Source organism: Emydura macquarii, unplaced genomic scaffold, assembly GCF_026122565.2.
Source record: "Emydura macquarii macquarii isolate MOO-44397 ecotype Brisbane River unplaced genomic scaffold, CSIRO-AGI_Emac_v2 contig_2988, whole genome shotgun sequence".
Lineage (NCBI taxonomy): Eukaryota > Metazoa > Chordata > Testudines > Chelidae > Emydura > Emydura macquarii.
The window spans coordinates 5,489,474-5,513,972 of record NW_027133125.1 but is presented as its reverse complement, the minus strand read 5'-3'; the positions used below and the strand labels follow the sequence as shown (position 1 = coordinate 5,513,972).

Below are 24,499 nucleotides of genomic sequence, written 5' to 3'. Positions count from 1 at the left end.
CCTTGAGCCGGGCTGGAAAATTATCATCTTAAACTAAGAGGATCTAAACCATTTCTAAACTGATTTAAGAACATTCACACAGGGGTCTGCCCTGATTTTACTAAACAGCCTCTGTTTGCCAGAAGCTGGGAGTGGATGACAGGGGATGGGTCACTTGCTGATTCCCTGTTCTGTTCATTCCCTCTGAAGCACCTGGCATTGGCCACTGATGGAAGACAGGGTCCTAGGCTAGCTGGACCATTGCTCTGACCCAGTCTGGCTCTCTTATGTAGTGCAAGTTTGTGTGTAAACCAGCCTAGTAGAGACAGCTTGTGAATTTCACAGTCGGGGCCCTGTCTGCTGGCCTTCCTGGTCAAATCCCATCCCAGAGTGATCTCCTTTGCTCCTGTTGGGTTACAAAGAAGCAGGTGGTTTTTCAGTGGAGGCCTTGAACATCTGAGTTTTGCCACTGACTTTGCTGGGGGCAGGAGCTGTGTAATTTGTTCCATACAGGCTTTGCGTGGAGGCAAACCCTTCCACCACAGTCTGTGACAGACTAGTTCTGCCTGAATGGCTCAGACTTGGTTCTCCGTCCCCCCGCCTCCACCCCCCCCAAATCAGCATTAGGAAAACAAGCTTTTCATAAAGTCAGGCAGGAATTAGACAAACATCTCTTTCGTTATTAATTTGGCCCTTATCTGCAAGGGGTAATTTACAGCTTCTATAGACTTTTGCGAGGAAAATAAGCGTTCAGATCAAAGGTTAAACACCTCCCCCAATCGAAAGTCAACAGCCTGGCTTGCCTGAATAATCTGTCTGGTCAGATAAAGGCAACAGTTGGTGTTTAAAAAAAAAAATACCCGAGGGTAGGGTAGAGATCAGGCGAACCTAGCACCAGGGAAAGGGGCTCACTAGACTGCAGAGCGAATGACACCCCATTTACCCCCCAGAGCTGCTTCCTCTGCTGGAGAGAAGGGCTTGAAAATCTGTCAAGGCAAGAATTGCCAGAGGAATTGGTGTAGTAGCAGACAGGAGTAGTGTGAGTTTCAAGGGCGGGGCGGGGGGAGGAAAAGGGGAGGAAAGCCAGGAAGGAGAGAGGGAAACCAGGAAGAGGGGGAAAGGCCCGGGCCTGTGCAGACAGCACCATTCCCTGCTCCATAAACCGTAAGAGAGACCAGCACCTAAACCGATTTCGCTCCAACTCCTGGTCCTGGCGGCAGCTTGAACCACCAGGCCTGGGCCCGGGCCCCGGAAACGAATCTCGGCTGATGCCACAAACGGGGGATCAGCGAATGATCCGCACCTCCACCCCGGTGACACACACAGATCCCGTGCTGCTTCCACCTCCCTGGGGGAAGGCAAAGGCGTCCCACGCACACCAGAGCTGCCCAGGAGCGATGGCAGCGGGAGAGGCAGGGAGCAAGGCAAGGGTGCAAAACTGGTTGGAAAACCGTTCCCAGAGAGTAGTGCTCAGTGGTTCACAGTCATGCTGGAAGGGCAGATCGAGTGGGATTCTGCAGGATCGGTTCTGGGTCCGGTTCTGTTCAATATCTTCAGCAATGATTTAGATGATGGCATAGAGAGCACACTTTATTAACTTTGCGGATGATACCAAGCCGGCTGGGGTTGCAAGTGCTTTGCAGGATAGGATTATAATTCAGAATGATCTGGACAAACAGGAGAATTGGTCTGAGGCAAATAGGATGAAATTCAATAAGGACAAATGCGAAGTGCTCCACTTAGGAAGGAACAGTCGGTTGCACGCGTACACAATGGGCAATGACTGCCTAGGAAGGAGAACTGCGGAAAGGGATCTGGGGTCAGAGTGGATCACAAGCTAAACCTGAGTCAGCAGTGTGATGCTGCTGCAAAAAACGCGAACATGATTCTGGGCTGTGTTAGCAGGAGTGTTGTAAGCAAGACACAAGTAGTAATTCTACTGCTCTGCTCCGCGCTGGTTAGGAGTCTTGTGTCCAGTTCTGGGCGCCACATTTCAGGAAAGATGTGGACAAACTGGAGAAAGTCCAGAGAAGAGCAACAAACATGATGAAAGGTCTAGAAAACACGAGCTCTGAGGCAAGACTGACAGACCTGGGTTTGTTTAGCCTGGAGCAGAGCCGACTGAGAGGGGACGTGATAACAGCTTCCAAGTACATCAAAGGTTGTTACAAGGAGGAGGGAGAAAAATAGTTCTTCTTGGCCTCTGAGGACAGGACACGAAGCAATGGGCTGAAACTGCAGCCAGGGAGGTTTAGGTTGGACATCAGGAGAAACTTCCTGACTGTCAGGGTGGTTAATCACTGGAATAAATGGCCTTAGGCGGTTGTGGAATCTCCATCACTGGAGATGTTTAAGAGCAGCTTAGACAAACGCCTGTCAGGAGTGGTCTAGATATTACTTGGTCCTGCCCTGAGTGCAGGGGACTGGACTAGACGACCTCGCCAGGCCCCTGCCAGCCCTATGGTTCTATGAAAGCTAGGGCCAAAGGGGGGTCATGGAGCCAGCCTTGGTCTCTTCCTCAAACTGAAGCGGGAGGGCCTGATCCGAAGGGCAGAGACACCTCCCCCCAAGAGGGACGCTGTGGGGGGCTGGATCCTGGTCTCGCTGCCTATTGTCAGAACCCCTCCCCGACCCCGGCCCAGGAAGGGAGCCGCCCCCCCTTCTCCAGGGCTGTGGGTGCAGCCTGCATTTCCGGGCAGTGACAGCCAAATGAAAGATACGGGGGCACCCCGGAGCACGGGGGAGGGGGTTTGTTTGTCCCAGTTGGCGACCTATGTACGGTGTCTCTCTGCAGCACGGTTCGGCGCTGGGGACCGGCTTCCATTACACCGCAGCCGCTTCCAGCCAGGGGCGAGGCCCTTTTACTGCCGCTTCGCCGAATTAGGCGTGGCCGCGTGGCTCTCTGAACTCGCATTGCAGTGGCTCCGCGATTCGGATTGAAAGCGCATCGAATTCGTTTTGCGTGGGGGTGTTTGCCGGGTCACGTCGGTTCCTCTCTCGCGCCCGAGCTAACCAGTTCAGACCAAACAAGGACAAGGATTAAAGGCCCCGGCAACAGGCTCGCCCCAGGGCCCTGCGGTCTAGGAGGATCTTTGCATTTGGCATAACGGGCCTGGGGTCAGGCCCTAAATCCGCAGGGGGGAATCTCCCCCCCCCCGTTTGCATTTCACCTGCCCTTGGGTCCGCTTTGGCACGGGCCGGTCAAGGCCTCCTGGCCCTTTCTCCCGGGTCTCAGCTCCTCCAAAGGGGGCGGCGGGGGCTGCCCAGTTTGGCTCTGATCTGGAGGGAGTGCTTCATGGATTAGGGAGGTGTCCAAGGCCTGGGGGCAGGAGCGGGGCCGAGGGGGGTTGGGAGCCAATGGGAACCAGGGAGCAAAGGGGCAGGTGGAGGGGAGATAAAACCAAGCACCCTGTGCGCGGCTGTCGAGAGGCGGGGGTGAGGTGGGGTGGGGGAGAGACGAAGGAGCAGAAGGAGGAGAGAGAGAGGGAGGGAGGGGACTCCGCAAAGAAGCCACCGGCAGCTAGCGGCGAAACTTTCCCCCGGGAAGCAGCCTGCGCCGAGGCCCCCGTCCCGGCCGGAGCTTGGTTGCGGAGCCGCTGGCGGGGCGCTCTGGCTGGGGGTGAATGCGCCCTGGGGCCGGCAGCCCTGGCGAAGGGGCGCCGGGTAGCCCCCTAGAGAAGAGGCCGGGCTTGGCCGGGAAGGAGGGACCATCCTGTGAAGGCCTCCGGGGAAGCGGCGAGTCTGCGGGGCTCGGGCTGTCCTAGCCCCCCTGCCGCCGGCGTCTCTGCCCCGCAGCCGGCCGGGCCGGGCCGGGCCGGGCCGACACCCATGGAGAAGTCCCAGAACTTCCGGATCGACGCGCTCCTGGCTGAGGAGAGACCCCGGCCGGCGCTGAGCCCCGGCAGCTCGGCGGGGAGCCCCGGCTCCTGCACCCGCACCGAGACGCCCTCTCCCCGCGAGCCCCCGGGCGCGGCCCCCCTGCCCCCTCCGGGATTCATCCCCAAGCCCGGCTTGCTGCATTTACCCCCGCCCGGACTGACCGCCCTGCCGGCCCTGTACCCGCCCGCCGTGTACCCGCTCCCGGCGCCCCCGGCTTTCCCTTACGTCGGCTTCGCCCACCTGCCCGCGCCCAGTCCGGAGCACCTGAAGGCCGCGGCGGTGGCGGGCTCGTTCCCCTTGGAGCATTGGATCCGCGCCGGCATCGTGGTCCCGCGGCTCTCGGACTTCCACGGTGAGTCGCGGCTCCCCCGCGGGCCAGGGCGCAGCGCCCGGGAACTTCCCCCGCACGGAGCAGAACTCGCAGGGACTCTCCCCCCGCGGGGAGGCCGGACCCTCCCGGGAAATAAGCCCCCAATTGCGCGTCTCCTCCGGGCTCCCCGGCTCCGACTCGCCCGCTTCTAGCTGCTGGGCAGAGGCTGGGGCCAGGCGGGTAAACAATCCCACGTAGGGAAACCGACACGGACCCGGGCCTAGCCCGCCCCGAGCGCTTTGCCGGGGCGCAGGGGACAGGTCTCCCGCAGGCGGCTACCCCGCTTCTCTCTCTGTCCCCCCTCGCCCGGCGCCTACCCGTCCGGCCCCTGGCCCGCCTCCCCTGGGTGGGGGGGGGGGGGTCCGGTCTGGGGCCCCAGCGCTGATCCGAGCCGGTGAAGGGAACTTGGCGAGTTTGGGGACCGGAGTCCGCTGGGGGTTGCGTGCCGGGGATTCCCCCTGCGGATGTTTCTTCCTGGGGGACCCTGGGAACGCGATGGGGGGGGGAGGGTGCAAGGCACCAGCGAGTCTAGGGTCCACGTGCACTTTCCGCAGCAGGGTCGTTGCTGCCTTCCCCCGGGGGCAGTTTCCGAAGGGGCTGCGTCTGCACGGCAAAGCCCGGGCTGCGCCGCTGGCCGAGCGAGCAGAGAGCGCAGAGGTGGGACCCGAGTCACGGCACCGCCCCGCGTCCACACACCCAGAGACGCCGCAGGCAGGCCCCGAGACCCCAGGACACCTGCCGAGCGCCAGCCCCGTGGGGCGCCTGCCCCCAGCCTCCCCGGCCCTGAGCGCGTTTCCCCGCATCTGCCCGCGGTCTCCCGGGCGGGTTTGCCGGGGTTTGGGAGTGGCGGAGCGGCTAATTCGTTACCAGCTGTAAAGCGGCGCTTCTCCGGTCAGGGCCCTGCCGGCGAGCCCTGGGCCAGGGGGGCTGGGGCTGCGGGCGTCGGGGATCGCTCTGGAAGGGGGATTTTGTATACATCCGGATACAGGGCGACCGAGGCGAGCGTCGCCAGACAGCCGCGTTCACACGACGCTGCCCAGGTCTCCCCACATCTGTAGGGTGGAGGCTGGACCGGTCGGAGGTTTAACTGCCCCGGGGCTGATGTGACTTGTATTAGACCCGCTTCCCAGCGAAAGCAGGAATTAGCCCGCCCGCCTCGCGTCTCTGATAGCCGGGCCGAGCCGGGCCGGGCTACCCCCGCGCAGACTGCCGGTCTGAAGGCCGGCCTGGTTCTGCAGTTCATTGCTCGGGCATTCCGCCCTCTGAGGGGGGGTCAGTGCAGCCGGACAGACAGACAGACGGGCAGGCAGAGCCGATAGTCTCCAGCTAGCTGCTTGCACAAGGCTGGAGGTATTTTTTCAAACCCTGCCCACCCGGGAGCAGCGTTAGGTGCAAAGAAACGGAGCCAATTTGCTTCTGTATCAAACTTCGGGTCTTGCGGCCCTTCGGAGCCGGCTGCGGTGCGATTTTATTAGAGAACGAAACGGCCCCCCCGCCGCCCCCCTTTCGCTGTTTCCCGCAGAACCAGGCTCCGGGGTGACTGGTCCGAAACGCGCGATGGAGACGGTCAGCTCCGCTCCGCCCGGCTGGGGTCTGGTCGGGCCGGAGATGAAAGCAGGGGACGGGGCGGCAGGGATGCAGGGCAACACTTGGCCGGGCGCTATCGCCGCCGCCGATTGCAGCCTGTGGAGCGGGGCGGGGACATGGCGCCTGGGCCGGCCGGGGGCTGCTGGCTCCCCGGTTACCCCCTCCCAGCACCTCCGGCGCCCCTCGGGTTCTAGGGAGACCTGGGGGCGCCCGGCTCGCTGGTAAATGAGCGACGGGTCCGATCCGCCCTTCCCTAGGGCGGTAGGGGAGACCTAGGCACGCTGCTCCCCCGGCCATGGGGCAGAGAGGCAGCCGGAGACCGCGGCCCAGCCCGGGGCAGATTTCACGGCCCAGTAGCCGAAGAGACGAGCTGGGCGCACGGGGCGAGGAGGGGGCGAGCCACACACAGGCACCCGGGGCAGAGACTGGCCTGCGACCCTCCCCCCAGCGGCGTGGGGCACGGGGGGGCAGAAGGAATGAACTGGGGATAAATAATGATAACAATAAATCACCCGCCCCACGAGGGAGGCCCAGAAGCTGCAGCTGAAAGTGCAGACAGACAGACAGACAGACGCACACACGGACACCCCCCCCCCCGCGCACGCAGGGGCTAGCACCCCGCAGTTTGCGCCTCAGCGGCGCTTTTCCTGCAACGGACGAATTGTCCAGTTCCCCGCCGGCCGCGGGGACCTGCCCGGCTGGGTGGGGCCAGGCCTGGCCCTGGGGTACCGGGGCTCCGTCCTTCCCTCCCGGCCTGCTCGGCCCAGCCGGGGAACATGGAGCCTCGGACGGTCAAAATCACCCGGCCAAGGGCGCGTGAAAGCGACATCCGCGGCCAAAGCGCGCCGCGATCTCCGGGCAGAGCCGGCCGCGCAGCGAGCGACGTTCCCACGGGCGCGGGGCAAAATCGAGCCTGGTTTGGAGCCATCAGATTTCGGGGGGAGGGGGGAGGGGAGCGGAGGCTGGGTTTTGGGGCGGGGGGTGGCGCCAGGTTTGCAATCCGGAGAGGAAACCTTTTTCCTGGAAGGACCCGCCCCCCCCGCCTCTCGCTGTCCGGGTTCCCAGAGCCCGGCCCGGCCGGGACAGATCCCGGCTGACAATGGCACCGGAGCCCCGCACCCCGCGTCGCGCCGTCGGGGCAGGAGCCATGCGGCAGATTCGCTAGGACCTCGCGCTGCTTCGGCGCCTGCCCCAGCCGGCGGCCAGGACCGGCCCGTCAGAGCTCTCGACCCTCGGTTCTAACCCGAGCAACTCGAAGCGAGCTGTCCTGGGACTGGGTTGACCTCGGTTCTCCCTCCCCCACCCCCGCGCGTCTCTCCAGGCCCCGCGCGATCCCAGCACACCCGCCTCTTCAATTCCTTCCCTGCCTCGGGGCTTTGCTCCCGGTCCCCGTCCCAGTGTGAACGGGCCAGCGCTCGCCCCGGGGTTATTCGGTGCTCCGCCACGCGCTGGGGTGGGGTTTACACGCAGGCAAATCCCGGGTTTCAAGGGGAGCGGGCGCTGGGGCGCCCGGGGTCAGGAGTGAGGTGCTGGGGGGGAGGGAAGCCGCTCATTTTCTGCTCCCAATTCGTCTTCCACGGAGCAAAGGGGCGGCACGAAGGATCCTGGCAGGGCCCGAACCAGCTTCTCGCCCCCGCGTCCTGCAGGGCCCGGAGCGCGCGGCGTGTCTGGGGCCGTTTATACCGGGGGGGGGGGGATTCTTTTCTTTGCTGCGCTCGGGATCTTTATCAGCAGGACAGGAGGCCGATTCCGGTCTCCGCTGCTATTTGCGGCCTCACTCCGCGCAGCGCTTCGCCCTGCGTTTACACGGCCGGGTTGCTGGCTGCGCTGCGCTGCTTATAGGTGGATTCGGCTCCTGGGCAAAGGGGCGTGAGCCGGGGAGCGAGCCGGCGGGTATTCACCCAGCCAGTAACCCGAGGGGGGATAACCCGGAGTGTGTCTTCCCCGGACTTTCTTCCTCTGACCCGCCTGGGGAGGGGGCAGACCCGTCTGGGGCAGGGTGGTAGCAGCCTGGGCACCCTCCTGCCCCCGTGCTTGGGAATCGCCAGCCGGGCGGGGAGCGAAAAGGGAGCGGGGCGGACCGGCTCTGGAGCCCAGGCGGCGATGCGGTGGGAAGGCAGGAAGGTTTCATACAATCCCCGTCCCTCCTGGTCTGGAAAGGGGCAGCCGGGGTGAAGGCAGCCGGGTTTCCAGCCACTTAATACAAGTAAAGTGTGTGGGGGGGGGGGGGAGGGGAGGGGAGGGTCTGTGCTTTCAATATAGGAACATGAGCAGTGGCCAGGCTGGGTGGGCCGGGGGCGCAGGGCTGGGCTCACACGCTACTAACAGAACCGCAGGGCTCAGACCTTGAAAGTCCAGAAAGCATCCAGTCCAACCCCCTGTATAACGCCCCCACCCCCCGCAATTCCTAAGGCAGATCTTTTCAGAAACCCGCCTGTCTTGAATTAAAAACAGTCAGTGACTGAGAATCCAGCCCCCGCCCCCCAACTTGTTCCGAATGTGAAATGTTGAACCTAAAAACCGCCAGACTGGGTCGGCCCAATGGTCCAGGTAGCCCAGCATCCTGGCCTCGGACAGCGGCCAACGGCAGGTGCCTCAGATGGAAGGAACAGAGCAGGTAACATGGAGTGATCCATCCAGTCGCCCATTCCAGCCTCCGGCGGCTAGGGACACTTTAGGGTATGGTTTTGTATCCCTGCCTATCCTGGCTAATAACCATTGCTGGACCTATCCTCCAGGAGATTACCTAGTTCATTCTTGAACCCTGGTACAGGCTTGGCCTTCTCAACATCCTCTGGCAAGGAGTTCCCCAGGTTGACTGTGCCTTGTGTGCAGAAATGCTTCCATCAGCGACAAACGAACCAATGACAAGCAGGCAGAATGTACAGCAGGTCTGGAAGGAGTTTTCTAAAGGTGAAAGGAAACTTTCAGGGACCCCCTGCCCCTCAGAGGAGGCTCCGGGAGAGAGATTGGCCCCAGGTGCAGGTGGAAGGATCCAAAGGAATTTTCTGGCCCAGTTTCAGAGAGACTTTCTGAGATGCAAAGACGCCCGTTTGGGGTGAAATTCAGCCCTGGGCCAAGGGCCAGCACAAGGCAGGGCCTGGCTGAAGTCTCAGCCCAAAGAGTTTGTGGGCTGGTGTATTTGGGAAAAGTTGCACTGGTGCCCAGAAAAGAGATTTTAAATGGTGGTTTATATCTCTTAAATCAGTTTAATTTAACTTGGTCATTTACCGATTTAAATTAAATTGATATGAGCCTGATTTAAATTGGTTTAAGGGCATCTCTACTGAGGGTAGAACTGGTCTAGCTGGATTGATTTAATGCATCCCTGCAACTTTTCTAACACAGAGCAGCTTGGAGGGGGTGGGTGGGTGACCAAGCCTTGTGCCGATTCTCTGCACAGGATGAGTTTCCCCATGGGAGCCATGGAGGAGCCTGGAAAGAGAAGAGCGAGGGAGGCGGAAATGTGCAGGGAATGAAGGCTGGGCAGAGGAGCAGCGGGAATGCATGAGGAGATCCGCTCCTCTGTCTCCGTGCGTTGGGGCAGGGCCTGGCTGGGGTGCACATGACGTTCAGAATTGCTGCCCTCGGCGAAGGGGAGCTGGTGGCTACAGACGGACACAGATGCAGTGGCTGACGTACAGGCTGGCAAGATGATTTTGGTGGCAGCATTTTGGATGGCCTGGAGGGGACCCCGGGGGTGTCCGAGAACAGGCTGATGACCTAAACCCATGGTGATTGTTAGTGCTGTGTCCCTGCCCCCATCACTGCAGCATGGGGGTCCTGGCGTGTGATGCGTGGCGGTGGGATGTGTGACGCGCTGGAGAGCTCGTTAAAGGGGCTGAACCAAAGGTTCCCAACCTTTTTGGCTCGGGGGCCACAGATATCATTCTTACAACCCTGAAGGGCCACCCGTCTCCGCCAGCAGCCCCCTCTCCCCCATACCCTCCCTGCAGCCAGACGGAAGGAATTCAGCAAGCAGTCTGCCTCCTCGCTGATCTCCCATCCCCCTGGCTGCAGCAGGGAAACCGCACGCGTCCTGTAGCCCCGTGCGCTCCACCTGGGTCCCTAGGCAGCAGCTTCCCTCTGCAGCCAGGGGGACGGGAGATCAGTGCTGCCTTCCCTCTGGCTCCAGCAGGGATCCCAGCGCCTTGGGACCCAGGCAGAGCCCTTTGCCGTGCTCCCTGCTACAGCCAGGGGTGGGGAGCGCTGGTCTTTTAGCCCCACGGCAACATGCTCCGCCTGGGTCCTTAGGCAGCGGCTCCCTTCTGCAGCCAGTGGGAGGGGAGCAGCGGGCCCCTTTGAAAGCGGCTATTAGCGGCTAGTGAACAGCTCCTGCCGGTAATTTGTTGCACAGGTCGTGTGATGCTGTTCTGGTCCCGGGTGGCCTGGCTTCCAAACCTAACCCAGCCGGTGCAAAGCAGGGATGGGCCAGGTGACGGTACAGTTCGAATTCTGCCTCTGATGAACATGTCGCCGTCTACAAGTTTTTATACCGGTGGCTCTTCGCCCCGTGGATAGTCGCAGGAAGCAAACGTGAGAGGGTCACGGACACCAGGGCTGGGCTGAAACCCAGACAAACAGCCACTGGCCGTGTCTTCCCCACGTGGCTCTGCTCTGCTTGTGACAGGAACAGATTCAGGCTTTGCCTGGACCCTCCGCACGACAGGTCAGCAGCAGGCCTCGAACTCGGGTGTGTCAGCACCAGAGCACAGGCCTCACGTCTGACGCTAACAGAGTAACTCCGCGAACACGCCTCAGTAGTAGGCCGTTGTCCTCTAGCGGCCCAGTCAGTAGCATGGGACTGGAAACACACTTTAAAGCGTATCATCGAACACACCCATGCTATAGTCTGTTTACCACTAGCTCCAAGGTGCTGGGAATGTGCCCTGTCCCATGTTCATTCGCGGGGCTAGGAATGTACATTTACATCTCTCTGTCCCAGGTCTGTCCTTGCCCTTCTGACGCCCGTCGAAGTCAACAGAAGAGCTGCTTGTGCAAAGGCTGCAGGGATAAGGTCCCCAGCCATTACAGCGAAGGCTGGTTCTTCGATGGATTGGCTATTAAAGGCACGGATTTATTACGTACGTTTAGGGGTTTAATAACTCCGAAACCATTTTAAAAAAATACAGCCAGGCAATCCGGCTAATGAAGAGCCCAGCTGGATGAGCAATGGTGTGAAAATGGAGAGTTAAAATGAAAAGCTCCATTATCTCCCATCTCCTGAAATTAAACACACACTGGTCGGGTCCAAGGCAGCCGGGCGGGTGTTCCTCTGGGGTTACGGATCGTTTTGTCTCTCTCCGGCTGCAGAAGTGGTGTGTGTCTGTGTGTCTGTGTGTGTGTGTATATGTGTGGGGGTGATAGATACATTCACAGCTTGTACTTGATGTTGCATTTGCAAAGCCCCAGGTGTTAAGTGGCGACATTTTCATACTTCCTGGGTATAAATCAGAGTAGGAAAGTCTCTGTTCACCACGGGGGGGGTCACACCTTTGCGGAAGGCTGGCCCTGGGCTGAGATGCCCCTTGAGTCCCAGGGGCCGAAGTGGCGCTACGGGAGGAGGGTCTTGGCCTTGGCCATGGGCAAAGGGGTGAATTTCACTCTCATAACCATACTTACTGGGCGGAATCCGAACACCTGCAACGCGGCCCATGGTCACCACCCAGTGCCCCTCTGCGTTTGGCCTGTCGTTATTATAAAAACACCCGGCCCTGCTGAGCACCTGTTGCCTGGAAGCACTGAACTCCCAAACGCGACACTGACCCCAGACGCTGAGGATCTGATTGTCCCCAGAGACACGCAGGCAAGGTCGGACGAATGCCACCGGCCCCGCAAAGACGCGCCTTTACTCCCAGGAGCAGCTGGACTGAAGTCAGTGGGGCAGACCCAGTGCTGCGTTATTCCCACCCTGGCCTGAGACTGGGAAACTAGACAGGGATCGAGCACCAAGAGAGTGCGAAATAAGCATCCTAAGAAGCACACGCAGGAATGGATTGGGTCCAGTAGAACTGACCATGGCAGGAAAGTTATTTACGAACCTAAGTGACTGCAGGGTTGGGCCCATAAATGCGGTGGGTCTGCTGTGGCCACCTGAACCAACCAGTGACAGCCGGAGAAATGCAGGGAGGCCACCAAAGCTCCTAAAGCCATAATAACGGACAGGTCCTGCTACCGACGGGCAAGTCTCACCGTGGGACGCGGTCAGGAGATGCAACTTCCTGCCACCAGAAGTGGTAACGTCTTGGTCCAGCTCGGTTTGGAGCACCCGAGTGGAGACACCGGTCTGGACTGGGTCCTTAGCAACGCTTTGGGGCCAAAGCCTGAAGCCCTTAGTTGTACTCGGGCAAAGCCTACCGGAGTCAACAGGAAATCAATCTGAATAAAGGCAGAGTCGGGACTAGGAGCCTGCGGGGAAGAACAGCATCAGAAATGAACCCTCTGAGCCTGGTGTTTAGAATCATAGAATCATAGAATATTAGAGTTGGAAGGGATCTCAGGAGGTATCTAGTCCAACCCCTGCTCAAAGCAGGACTAACCTCAGCTATATCATCCCAGCCAGGGCTTTGTCAAGCCGCAGCTTAAAAACCTCTAAAGATGGAGATTCCACCACCTCCCTAGGTAACCCATTCCAGTGCTTCACCACCCTGCTAGTGAAAAACTTTTTCCTAATATCCAACCTAGACCTCCCCCCCTGCAACTTGAGACCGTTGCTCCTTGTTCTGTCATCTACCACCACCGAGAACAGCCTAGCCCCATCCTCCCTGGAACCCCCTTTCAGGTAGTTAAAGGCCGCTATCAAATCCTCCCTCACTCTTCTCTTCTGCGGACTAAACAAGCCCAGTTCCCTCAGCCTCTCCTCATAAGTCTTGTGCTCCAGTCCCCTAATCATTTTTGTTGCCCTCCGCTGCACTCTCTCTAACTTGTCCACATCCTTTTTGTAGTGGGGGGCCCAAAACTGGACACAATATTCTAAATGTGGCCTCACCAATGCTGAATAGAGGGGAATAATCACTTCCCGTGACCTGCTGGCAATGCTCCTACTAATGCAGCCCAATATGCTATTAGCCTTCTTGACAACCAGGACACACTGCTGACTCCTATCCAGCTTTTTATCCACCGTTACCCCCAGGTCCTTTTCTGCAGAACTGCTGCCCAGCTCGTCGGTCCCCAGTCTATAGCTGTGCATGGGATTCTTCCTTCCTAAGTGGAGGATTCTGCACTTTTCTTTGTTGAACCGCATCAGATTTCTTTTGGCCCAATCCTCCAGTTTGTTTAGGTCACTCTGTATCCTATACCTACCTTCCAGTGTATCTACCACTCCCCCCAGCTTAGTGTCGTCCGCAAACTTGCTGAGGGTGCAATCTACCCCATCCTCCAGATCATTAATGAAGATGTTGAACAAAACCGGTCCCAGGACCGACCCCTGGGGCACTCCGCTTGTGACCGGATGCCAGCTAGACATGGAGCCATTGATCACTACCCGTTGAGCCCTATGCTCTAGCCAGTTCACTATCCATTTTATAGTCCATTCATCCAACCCATACTTCTGTAACTTGCTGATAAGAATACTGTGAGAGACCGTATCAAAAGCTTTGCTAAAGTCAAGGTATATCACATCCACTGCCTTCCCTACATCCACAGAGCCAGTCACCTCTTCATAGAAAGCAATCAGGTTGGTCAGGCATGACTTTCCCTTGGTGAATCAATGTTGACTGTTCCTGATCACCTTCCTCTCTTCCAAGTGCCTTAAAATGGATTCCTTGAGGACCTGCCCCATGATTTTCCAGGGATTGAGGTGAGGCTGACCGGGCTGTAGTTCCCTGGAGCCTCTTTCCTCCCTTTTTTGAAGATGGGCACTAGATTTGCTTTTTTCCAGTCCTCAGGGACCTCCCCCAATTGCCACGAGCTTTCAAAGATAATAGCCAATGGCTCTGAAATCACCTCAGCCAACTCCCTCACTGAAAGACTTGCCCACGGTCACACAGGCATCCGTGGCAGAGCAGAGTCTTCCAACTCCTGGACCATCCTTCCTCTAGGTAGCACCCGCCCAAAGGTACCTCCTGGTTGTGATTTCCTGGGTGAAACCCACCCTAAGCGTTGATCTAGCCACGGCACAGGGCTGAGCTTCGCTCACTAATGACCATCCCCAATGCAGGGGAGATGGGTCAGTCTCTTTATCCCCATTTCACAGGTGGGGGAAACTGAGGCCGAGAGAGGGGCAGCAACTCTCCCCGGTTCACATGGAAATCATTTTATTTGAGTGGGAAAACAAACAATCAGATTCCCCCCCCTGCCTGCCTCTCCATGGCCCCCCGGGACACCGGGCTCAGCAGAAGGCTAAGGGGAGGAATTCTTTTGGGGGCTCCCTTATGTGGAATTTCATTGCTGCTGCCCTGAGCTGGTGAAATAGGGCTCACCCCTGCCCAGGCACCCTTGGATAGCCAACCAGAGAAAGACAGAATGTTCCTGCCTCAGTTTCCCCTACAGTCCCTAGGGCCATCCGAGGTGCACTTCTTTCCCACCCCGATCAGACCAGGGGTCCCCTGCCTGGCCCAAGGAAGGAATGTGCTCCTCAGAGTCCCGCACAAGCCCTGCTTTTGGCACAGGGTGTTAAGGCAGACGGTTTCACCTGCGAATGAACAGTCCCGGCCTGCACGGCCTCTGGCACGGCTCCACGCTCGCTGCAGCTCTTCTCCTGCAGCCCGAGGTCGGGCCCCTGCGGCGCTCCACTCCCCAGGGCCCTTCCCCTGCGAGTCCTACCCTTGCTGAGCAACTCCTCGCGGGAACCTTCCTCCGGCATCAACCCGCTTTCTCTTGGGCCCAGCCTGCCCTGCCTGAGCCGGTGTCCCTCTGCCCCCTTCGCCGGGGGCCTCTGCCTGGCCCTTCTGCTCCACCGGGTTTCCCAGCTCTGGCCGCTTCTCTCCCACAGCGCTCCTCAGGTCTCTTCTCTGGGCTGTCCACGCCGCTGGCGCCAGCTCTCGGCCGCTCCTTCCGCATTCCTGGTCTGGATGGAGCGGCCAGGTGGGCAACGAACTAGTCCCGGGTGAACTGGGCCCGTTCCCTCTTACAGGGGCCAGTGACCCTGGGACAACAGCTGATTTGGGGGTGGGAGCGGATAGTGGCTGGCGGGTGGGGAGGGCTAGCCCCTTTGATCCCTGCTGGTTTGGGGAGGGGAGTGGGAAGGGTGTGAGGGGGCGGCTCTGGTAGCACCTGGAGTCTCAGGGACTCTCTGGGCCCCACAGTAGCTGCTGGTGTTGCTTGGTGATCTCCGATGATGAGGAGCGAGTTCCCTGCTGGTCCATGCACGGCCTTCATTGCCGCTGAGCCTCAGTCCTGCCTGCGCGCCCCTCTCCACGAGACACCAGCGGCCCCCAGGCAGGGTAGCTGGGGTCACCCCTCGTGGCTCTCGCTGTCCTGCTGGGTGGATCGGGTCCGTTGCTCCCCCTCCCATAGGACTGTCTCAGGCCGGATCCCACAGGGTCGTGCCCGTCTGGCATGTACACGAGGCTGGCGGGAGGGCTAAGGAGGAGCCGGCGGCGTGGTGCCTGCAGGTGCAGGGCTGCAGCCCGCCTGAGCCCGGCCGTCACCGGAACCTCCCCGCTTTCAGCCCACGTTCGGGTTGCTTCCTGCTACGGTGGGAGCGTCTCTGCAGCCAGTGCCCTCACGTCCACCGGTGTCAGACCGTGTACACCCTAGCAGTGCACTGGTTAGTGTGTGCGCACCTGGGCGTGTGTACTGCTGCCTCCTGCTGCCTGGGGAGCAGAACCGCTCAACTTCGTGTCATAGGCCCCAAGCCACGACACCGCATGGGGACTTCCCTTTAGCTCAGGGGTTGGGAGCGGGAGGTGTAAAGCTGCCTGCAGTGACTCAGAGCACAGGTACCAGCCGCAGGGCACTGGTAGGAACCAGGGCACAGACTCCACATGGCCTGTGAGTTCTGTACTTAGATTTCACCAGCCAGTTACCAAGTGTGAACTCCTCAGGCGCCATCACAGCCTCGCCGTGGAGTCACACAGTCCCCTTGGGTGCTCTGGTCCGTCTTGCCACCCCGGTGAGCGTATCTCTGTGAGAGATGGTCCCTCACACCAACTTTCACAGCAATATTCAGGTTACTCCCAGGCCGAAAGGACCCGTCACTTACCCAGTCAGCTGCACTTTAGATCTCACAGCAGAGAAAACGCTTGTAGCCAATCCGGTAATAAACTGTACCAAGGTTTATTAACTAGGGAAAGGAAACAAGCGAGGTCAAAGCAGGTAAACATACACATACACCAGTGAGTTACAATCTTACATTTCAAAAAGTAATAGGCCCTTCTGAAATAAGCCGGCGCTTTATATCCAGCAGGGCGAAGCCGGCTAAATGCTGGGCTCTCTTGCTTACGCCTAGTAAACCTTGCACCTGGGAGACCAAGCAGCACAGATATAAAGTTCCTTCTTGTGGGGGGGTTTTATTCCTGTTCTCCCCTGTGCTTACAGCTGCAAACTCGGCGGTGGGAGGAATCCACTTGCAAGACTCACCTTCACCGTGTGTGTGTGTGTGTGTTTGTGTGTGTGTGCGCGCGCGCAAAACAACCAACATCTTTTGTCCTCTATCATCCCACAATAGCCCATCTGGTGTCGAGGTTGGTCAGGACTTAACGCCTTCAGTAGGAGATCAGCCCTCCACACTCGTTAATGTCTCTCTCCTGTCTGGTGAGTTACACCATCCCGGTGACTCCCAGTGCAACCCCTCCAATGTTACCTTGTACTATGGGGTGCATGGTGCTGTACGTCAGGTCAGCGCAGCTGGCCTCTCACATGCATTCAGCGAAATCTGAACACTCCCTTATTGTTCCGATACCGAGTTTAACAGCACTAACACACGGGCAGCCGGGCTGGTGCTAGCTCTGTGTCTGTCAGGGTTCAGCTGAGACCTGGGCACCTTGGCATGAGCTGGCACCTTGCCTGTCACGGTAAAGTCTCGCTCTATCCTTGCTGCTGCCGAGGGTTTCCTATTAGCCATGGTGCATGACGTCGTCTGATCTCGCTAGGTTCTTACATGGCACCTGTCACCTGGCGTCTGGATAGCGAGGATTCAACCCCGTCCATGCACCTTTAGAACGTTCAGTTAATGCAACATCCATAAATTCCTGCATGACACATCATTAACTCGGTGGCTTAGCCCCAGTTAATTGACTCCTGTTTGTAAAGAGCTAAAAGTACTGGCGAAGGGCTCCATGCAGTTATTAGCTCAGGGCGGTTCCTTCCTGGTATCTTTTGACTTCAGTTCCCATGCTGACAATTTCCCTGTCTTGCTGCCTTGCCCGTACACTTCTCAGGGGCTGTTGAATTTTGAGCGAGCACTCCAGGGTGGTCTGCATCAGCGAGGGCAATCCTGGCGGGCAGAGGAGGGGTGTCCCTGTACAGAGCCAATGAAATTCCTCCTGTTTCGGACCCATCTGTCCGTGGGATCCAGGTCACATCCATATTCCAGTTCCTTTAACATCCCCAAACCCCTCCCCGTGCTCTCCCCTTCCTGGCTACTATCTGCTTCCTCAATTCACTTCTTGAAGTGATTGCCCTGCAGATGTCAGTCCCTGAATATACCGCCAGCTTTAACCCTTCGAGCCGGGCACTTGGTGATCTCAGGGAGCTGTGTGCAGGTGCTGAAGGATTAACAGACCTTCTGCTTATTTCTGGTGGTTTCTCGCCTGGAGATAGCAATGGCTGAGCCTCTTGTAAAACCCAAAGGGGCAAATTCCATGTGTTGGTGGCTGGTTTTCATCCAAGCCTTCCCCGAACTTCACTACCGGCTACTCGAAGATGTGCTGCAGACAGCTGCAGAGACCCATTCCCTAATGTGTATTAGAGGGTTTCTTTCGGAAGGCGGGGCAAGGTGTATCCTCGTAATAGCACTGGGAAAGCGTCAGGTGGTGCGTTCCTAGACACAAGTTTCGTTTCACCGACCGGCTGGACGGACAGATCTTGGAGAAATGTTTGTTGTTGGCTGTGGCGCAGTTCTTCCAAGTGGGTCCCTGCCTGCATCGCACGGGCGAGTCACAAACAAGCCATTAATAACGCAGGGTGTCAGAGCTTTCCATCCGCCTGCAGTGGGGATGCGATGCTCCATAAAGAGCAACGGGATCTAAATCTGCACCAGGCTTAGGATTTTAACAGACGAGTCGGGTCTATAGACGGGTTTCAACCACAGAATGGCAGCCTTCTGGTGTCACCTTCCCTCAGCTGGGTCACCAGGGCCGGCAAGGTCACTGGGAGATCTGTAGGCCGTCCCGGGAGGAGCGCAGCGACTGACCTCTGCACAGGACACAGTGACAGATCTGTACCGCAGCACGCAGGCCAGAACAGCCCCGAGTGCTTTGCAAAGCCTGCGAATCAATCGCTCTGTGACTAGGGCAGCCCCCGCTGGAGCGAAGCAGCGGCTCAGCATTGCCCAGCAGCGCCGGACGGGAAGTGATCAGTGGAGTAGGGTCAGATTGCCAGAGCTGGAATGGGGCCAGGACTCTCACAGACCTGTTCAACCTTAACATTGCAGCTCTGAGCCGAAGGGGAGAGAATCGCTGGCCCCACTTTTCTGCAGGACTCCCACCCTGGCCCAGTCCACGCTGGCGTAGCTTGTGGGACCAGGGATGGCCAATGCTCACAGTGCCCTGGGTGCCGGCGAGGTGGCCTCTGGTCCGTTGTGAGATGCATCTGCTAAAATTCAGCTCAAGTTTGTGACTGGCTCCGAGCCGTGGCGGAGAAGTGCTGGAGGGAGGCGAGCAATGGGCTAGTCCTGTGAATGATCCCCGCTTATTAAGAATGGTGAGAACTCTCCTGGCGGAGCTGCTGGCTCCGCGGACATGGGGCAGCTCTCCTGGGTGCCAGGCACTCGGCATTCAGTAGCACACTGCGTTCTCACAGCGTTAACTCGACCTGATGCTCAGGCACTGCAGATTCGCTTCCTTTTCCGGTTGGGGTCTCTGGGTGGCAAGCCAAAAGCTGATCCTGAGGTCCTGCCCTCCTGCCCACCTTGGGCCCCATTCGCTGCCCCCTGCCCTTTGTGCTGTCATTGCACCAGGGCAAAGAAATGCTGGCCTGCTTTGCCAGCCTGGTGCACCTGCATCGCGCTGGAGGGAGTCATGGGAGAATCCTGTGTAGGGCTATAGACTGGAGACCGACTGGCCAGGCAGCAGTTCTGCAGAAAAAGACCTGGGGGTAACAGTGGACAAGAAGCTGGATATGAGTCAGCAGTGTGTCCTGGTTGTCAAGAAGGCTAACGGCATATTGGGCTGCGTTAGTAAGTGCATTGCCAGCAGATGGAGGGAAGTGATTATTCCCCTCTATTCGCCATTGGTGAGGCCGCATTTGGTGTATTGTGTCCAGTTTTGGGCCCCCCACTACAGGAAGGATGTGGACAAGTTGGAGAGAGTCCAGCGGAGGGCAACAAAAATGCTGAGGGGGCTGGAGCACAAGACTTATGAGGAGAGGCTGAGGGAACTAGGCTTGTTTAGTCTACAGAAGAGAAGAGTGAGGGGGGATTTGATAGCAGCCTTTAACGACCTGAAAGGGGGTTCCAGGGAGGATGGAGCTAGGCTGTTCTCAGTGGTGGCAGATGACAGAACAAGGAGCAATGGTCTCAAGTTGCAGTTGGGAAGGTCTAGGTTGGACATTAGGAAAAACTTTTCCCCTAGGCGGGTGGTGAAGCACTGGAATGGGTTACCTAGGGAGGTGGTGGAATCTCCATCCTTAGAGGTTTTTAAGGCCTGGCTTGACAAAGCCCTGGCTGGGATGGTTTAGTGGGGGTTGGTCCTGCTTTGAGCAGGGGTGGGACTAGATACCTCCTGAGGTCCCTGCCAACCCCCATCTGCTAGGATTCTCTGACATGATGGTACGGTAAAGGACACTCCCCCTTCCGAGTCAGCCGCAATAAGGAAGAGCAGAAACTGAGCAGCGTGTGGGTGAGCCTGGCGCAGTTCCAGGGAAATGAGACCTCTCCCTGCTAGCTCCCTGGGGAGCCCCTGTGTGGGCACATGACAGCGAGCCGGGCTCCCCGGAGAACCCAGCGCAGGCTGAATGCCGCAAAGGGCCGGCCATGCGGTGCGCTCCGGCGCTGTGCGGGGGGGGGGAGTTGCAAGTGTTGCTTCCATCGCCTTGTCTCCCAATAATGGTTTTATTGCCGGGCTGAAATTAAACTCGCAGCCACGTTATCAGGGCTCGTCCCGCGATTGAAATCAATTCCGTTAGCGAAATTAAACCTCCTTGATTAGCGTGAAGTGGATTTGATTACCCCCAGCTGCCAAAGTCTGCGATAAGCGGAGCAGCCCGTGAAGCTGGGCTCCGGGCCTGCTATCTCGCTAATGAATCTTTATCACAGGGCCCTGGTGAGTCAGGAAGGAGAGGAACAAAAGGGCCTTTGAGAACCCAGCGCGGCTCTTCTCCCGGCGTGGCGGGGCCAGGGCACGCACTGTTTGATCCCCCCTTGATCTCCGCTCTGCCCTCTTTACTGTCGCTTTGGGGCTCCGTTTTTATGGCCCTTCATTAGAAGAACAGCAGCTATCAAAACCAGAAGGTCCGCGGCAGGGTGTGAAATGCTGAGTGGGAGACGGAGGGGTGACGGGAAAGACAGCCTGGTCCCTGGGCGTGTCCCAGCACTTTGCAATCCCACCAAATCTCTGCTTGTAGACGGGGCCGGCAGCTCCAGGAAGAGCGTGTCAGGGGGCTGGGAATGCACAACTGTGTCTGAACCCCCCAGGCAGAGAGAACTAGCATTATCAGCCTGCGACACTGGCTGCATGTCTGCGCTGCTCCAAGACGAACAGAGGCCACATGGGGCTGATTCATAGAATCCTAGCAGACGAGGGTTGGCAGGGACCCCAGGAGGTCACCTAGTCCCACCCCCTGCTCAAAGCAGGACCGATCCCGACTAAACCATCGCCCGTCCCCTCCGTACAGCTGCCATCTCCCCACAGCTCTCAGCTCTCCCTCTTCAGGCCCTCCTACCCTCCTCCTCCGGGACAGGGGGGTCCTGTCTAACCCAGCCTCCCACCTCTCGGCAGAATGCCCCCCCGGCTCAGCCTTGTCTGCTGCCCAGTCCCACGTCCTCTCCTTCCGGCCCTTTTCCCAGCAGCCTTGTCTAGCTGCGGCCCGTAGATAGCACCAGTTGCCCTGGGAACCGAGCATCTCCCACCCTTTAACAGACGCCCCCTTGCTCACACCCCTGCTTCCATCGCCCGCGCAGGAATGTGGACTGAGCCCCACCCAAGGCCGTCTGTGGGGAAGCGGGGACTTGAACCTGGTCTAAAGTCAGAGCCTGGCGCTTGGCACCAGGCTGGGCAGGCATCTGGCCTTGTGCTCACAGTGGCTTTTGGCTTCCAGCCCCCCGCCGCTGACCTGTGCTCGCTTGTTCCATTTCAGCCCCTCCGCAGTCCGGCCTGATGGGCAAATGCCGCCGGCCCCGCACGGCCTTCACCAGCCAGCAGCTGCTGGAGCTGGAGAACCAGTTCAAGCTCAACAAGTATCTGTCCAGACCCAAGCGCTTCGAGGTGGCCACGTCGCTGATGCTGACCGAGACGCAGGTACGGTCCTTGCAGGAGGCGGCGAGATATGGGGCGAGTGGGGGATGGGAAATGGGGGTGGGTGGGTGCCCGCTGGCCTCCATCAGTATCTATGGGTAAGGGCAGGGCCGGTGGGTTCTAGGGTCCCAGCCTGCAATGGCGACCCCAGAAGATTTACTACCACAGCGATTCCATCCGGAATCCGGTCACCCAGCGGCAGGGCCCATCCCCACACTGGCCGCCGGGGCTCCTGGCCTGGGACCCTGGCTGATTCTAGCCCCTCCGGTCCCCGCGTGTGTGCGTGCGCATGTGTGTGCATGTTTGTGTCCCCTAATGTCATGCTACATCCCAAAGCTGCAGCCCCCGGGGGCCCCTAATAATCCCAACCTCCAGGGCAGCCACGTTTCCTGTGTTCCAGCGCTGGGGCTGCGGGAATCTCACCTACTGAGCCTGATTCCCCGTGATGCCCTACCCACACTTGGCGTGAGCACTGGAGGATGGCAGTTAAAGTGGCTTTTCTGCTCCCTGTATTCTAGGGCAGGCCGGGCACTCGGGAGGGGGTGATCTCCAGGGCGGGTGACCCGGGACGGGGTGGTTCTCCAGGGTGGGTGACCCGGGACGGGGTGATTCTCCAGGGCGGGCCAGTTTTTACTTTGAAATCTTTCCTGTGAGACATAGAGCTGAACCCCCAACAGTGATAACTGAAGAATTACACCGGGTGTCTTGGACACATTCCACTTGGCCTCCCTAAATTCCTCCTACGCCTTCAGCTGGGTACTGCATTCACCTTCACTTCCTGTCTCAAACTCCCCCCCTCACCCTCCATTGGCACCAGGGGCACTGGTAATTGGTTAGGCGCTAGCCGGCAGCCTCTCCGGGGAAGGCACTCTCTCACCGGCGTTGGCGCAGCGCCTGGCAGAGCGCGGCCCCGGCTCTGGGCTGAGGTCTCTCGGGCTCACGGCAATAGAACGAACATCAGAGATAAATAACGAAGCGCCTGCCGCGTCCCGCCCTGGGGCTGGCTGCATGTCAGCGCTGGCAGAGGCCACCCCTGCGTGTGCGGCTGGGGAAGCCCTTTGGGATCCCGGTCCTCATCCTCCGGTTGGTCTCCTGCAGGTGAAGATCTGGTTCCAGAACCGCAGGATGAAGTGGAAACGTAGCCGGAAAGCCAAAGAGCAGGTGGCCCAAGCCGAGGCAGAGAAGCAGAGAGGGCTCAGCAAAGCCTCCGACCAGCTGCTGCCCAGTGAGCTGCGGGGGCAGGAGGAAGGCCCTGAGTTCAAACGGCACGGTGCCTGCGTGGAGTTCCTGCACCACAGCGCCACGGAATTCGGCTACAGCCCAGGCTCCCCCTGCTCCGCGGAGGAAGAGGAGGAGTTTAGTGCCACGGACAGGAAGATGGTCTCCGTGTTGTGAAAGGCAGCCCTGGCTGGGCAATCACCCCGAGAAACAGCGCAGGGAGAGCTTCCCGGAGCTGGAGTGAGGGGGCCGGGACCCGGGACTAGCCAGATGGGGCCAGGCCGAGGCCCGCCTCTGCTAGCAGACTAAGCCTGCCCAGGCAGCGGCACTGGGGACACTGTACAGCACCTGCCCGTCCCCTTTAATTTATGTGTATCTGGATTCTATTTAACTCATAATTATTCTATCTATGTGTATGGGGAGGGCTGGGGGCGCGGTGGGTTGGACAGACGGACACCCCCCTCGCTCTTCCCCCATAAAGATGTTTGCTACAGCGTATCAGAAAGCTGGTGCTTTTCCTTACGAGGGGGTCAATAAATATAGGGTATGGTCCCTCCCTTCCCCCTCAGGAGCTTCTCTGCTCAGACCTGGGGGTCCGGCAGTGCCATGGTCGAGGGTGCAGGGCAGGCCTGGAAGGGGCAGCGCTGGTCAGGTCTAGGGCAAAGCCTCCGCTGGGTGCTGAGTGAAGAGACCCAGGCAGGTGGCCATTAATATGCATGCCAAGAGGGAGCCCCCACATCCCTGCACTCACAGCCCCTCGTGTGGGATGCCCCCTGCCCTTTTACCAACCCACGTTCTCAGCGAAACCCACAGCAAGTTCATGGCAGAAGGAACCCAGAGCTCCTCCTCTCAAAACACTGCTGACCCCTAGAGAGCGGCGGCTGTGGATTCCCCAATACTTCATAGGGCAGATCCACGGCCAGCACCATGCTGGCTGCCGGAGCTGCTGCAGGGTCAGCGTTTGTGTTGCCTGCACACGGAAAAGGGGTTTGATCAATGAACTGCAGGATTTGTTACTTACTGACGCATGCAAAGAAGTATCTGCTGACCCTGACTTTCTTTCGCCTTGGCTGTGAGCCCAGGAAGCCTGCTAGACAGTGTGTGCAGAGTGTGATGCAGCCATCCAACCGACCAACTACCCGTCCAGCCAACCCCTACCCAGCCATCCAACCAACCAACCGCCCGTCCAGCCAACCCCTACCCAACCATCCAACCAACCAACCACCCGTCCAGCCAACCCTACCCAGTCATCCAACCAACCAACCAACCAACCACCCGTCCACCAAGCCCCTACCCAGCCATCCAAATAGCGAACCATCTGTCCAGCCACCATTATCCATCCATTCAACTAACCAATCACCCATCCACCCAGCCGCTAATCAGACAAGAAACTAACCAACTACCTGTCCACCCCCACCCTTATAACTAATCAGCCGTCTGTCCAGCCAGCCCCTACTGAACCATCCAACTAACCAACTACCTTTCCACCCAGCCATTCAAATAATGAACCACCCATCCAGTCAGCCAACTAACCAACCATCCACCCTAGCGGCTACCAGCCAAGGAACTAATCAACCACCCGTCCAGTCCCAGTCATCCGACTAACCAATCGACCATCCATCCAGCCCATATTCAGCCAACCAACTAACCAACCAATCATCCACCCAGCCGTTATCCAATCAAGGAACTAACCCACCACCTGTCCAGCCCCAGCCTTCTTATTAATCAACCACCTGTCCAGTCAGCCCCTCCCCAGCCAGCCAACTAACCAATCACCCATTCTGCCAGCCTCTACCCAGCTATCAAACTAACCACCTGTCCAGCAACCCCTTGCCCCATCCAATTAACCAGCCATCCAAATAACACACCCATCCAGCCAGTCTCTACCCAGCCATCCAACTAACCAACCCAC

At 58.8% G+C, this 24,499-nt stretch overlaps 1 protein-coding gene across 1 annotated transcript; it reads left to right on the top strand.

The window, feature by feature from the left end:
* Positions 1 to 3,807: 3,807 nt before the first annotated feature.
* On the top strand, positions 3,808 to 23,442 carry LOC137167797 (motor neuron and pancreas homeobox protein 1-like). Its single transcript, XM_067570080.1, has 3 exons — positions 3,808 to 4,210; positions 21,212 to 21,372; positions 22,468 to 23,442. Exons 1-3 carry the CDS (start codon positions 3,808 to 3,810, stop codon positions 22,762 to 22,764), a joined length of 861 nt encoding a protein of 286 aa, XP_067426181.1. The 3' UTR covers positions 22,765 to 23,442.
* The last annotated feature ends 1,057 nt before the right edge of the window (positions 23,443 to 24,499 follow it).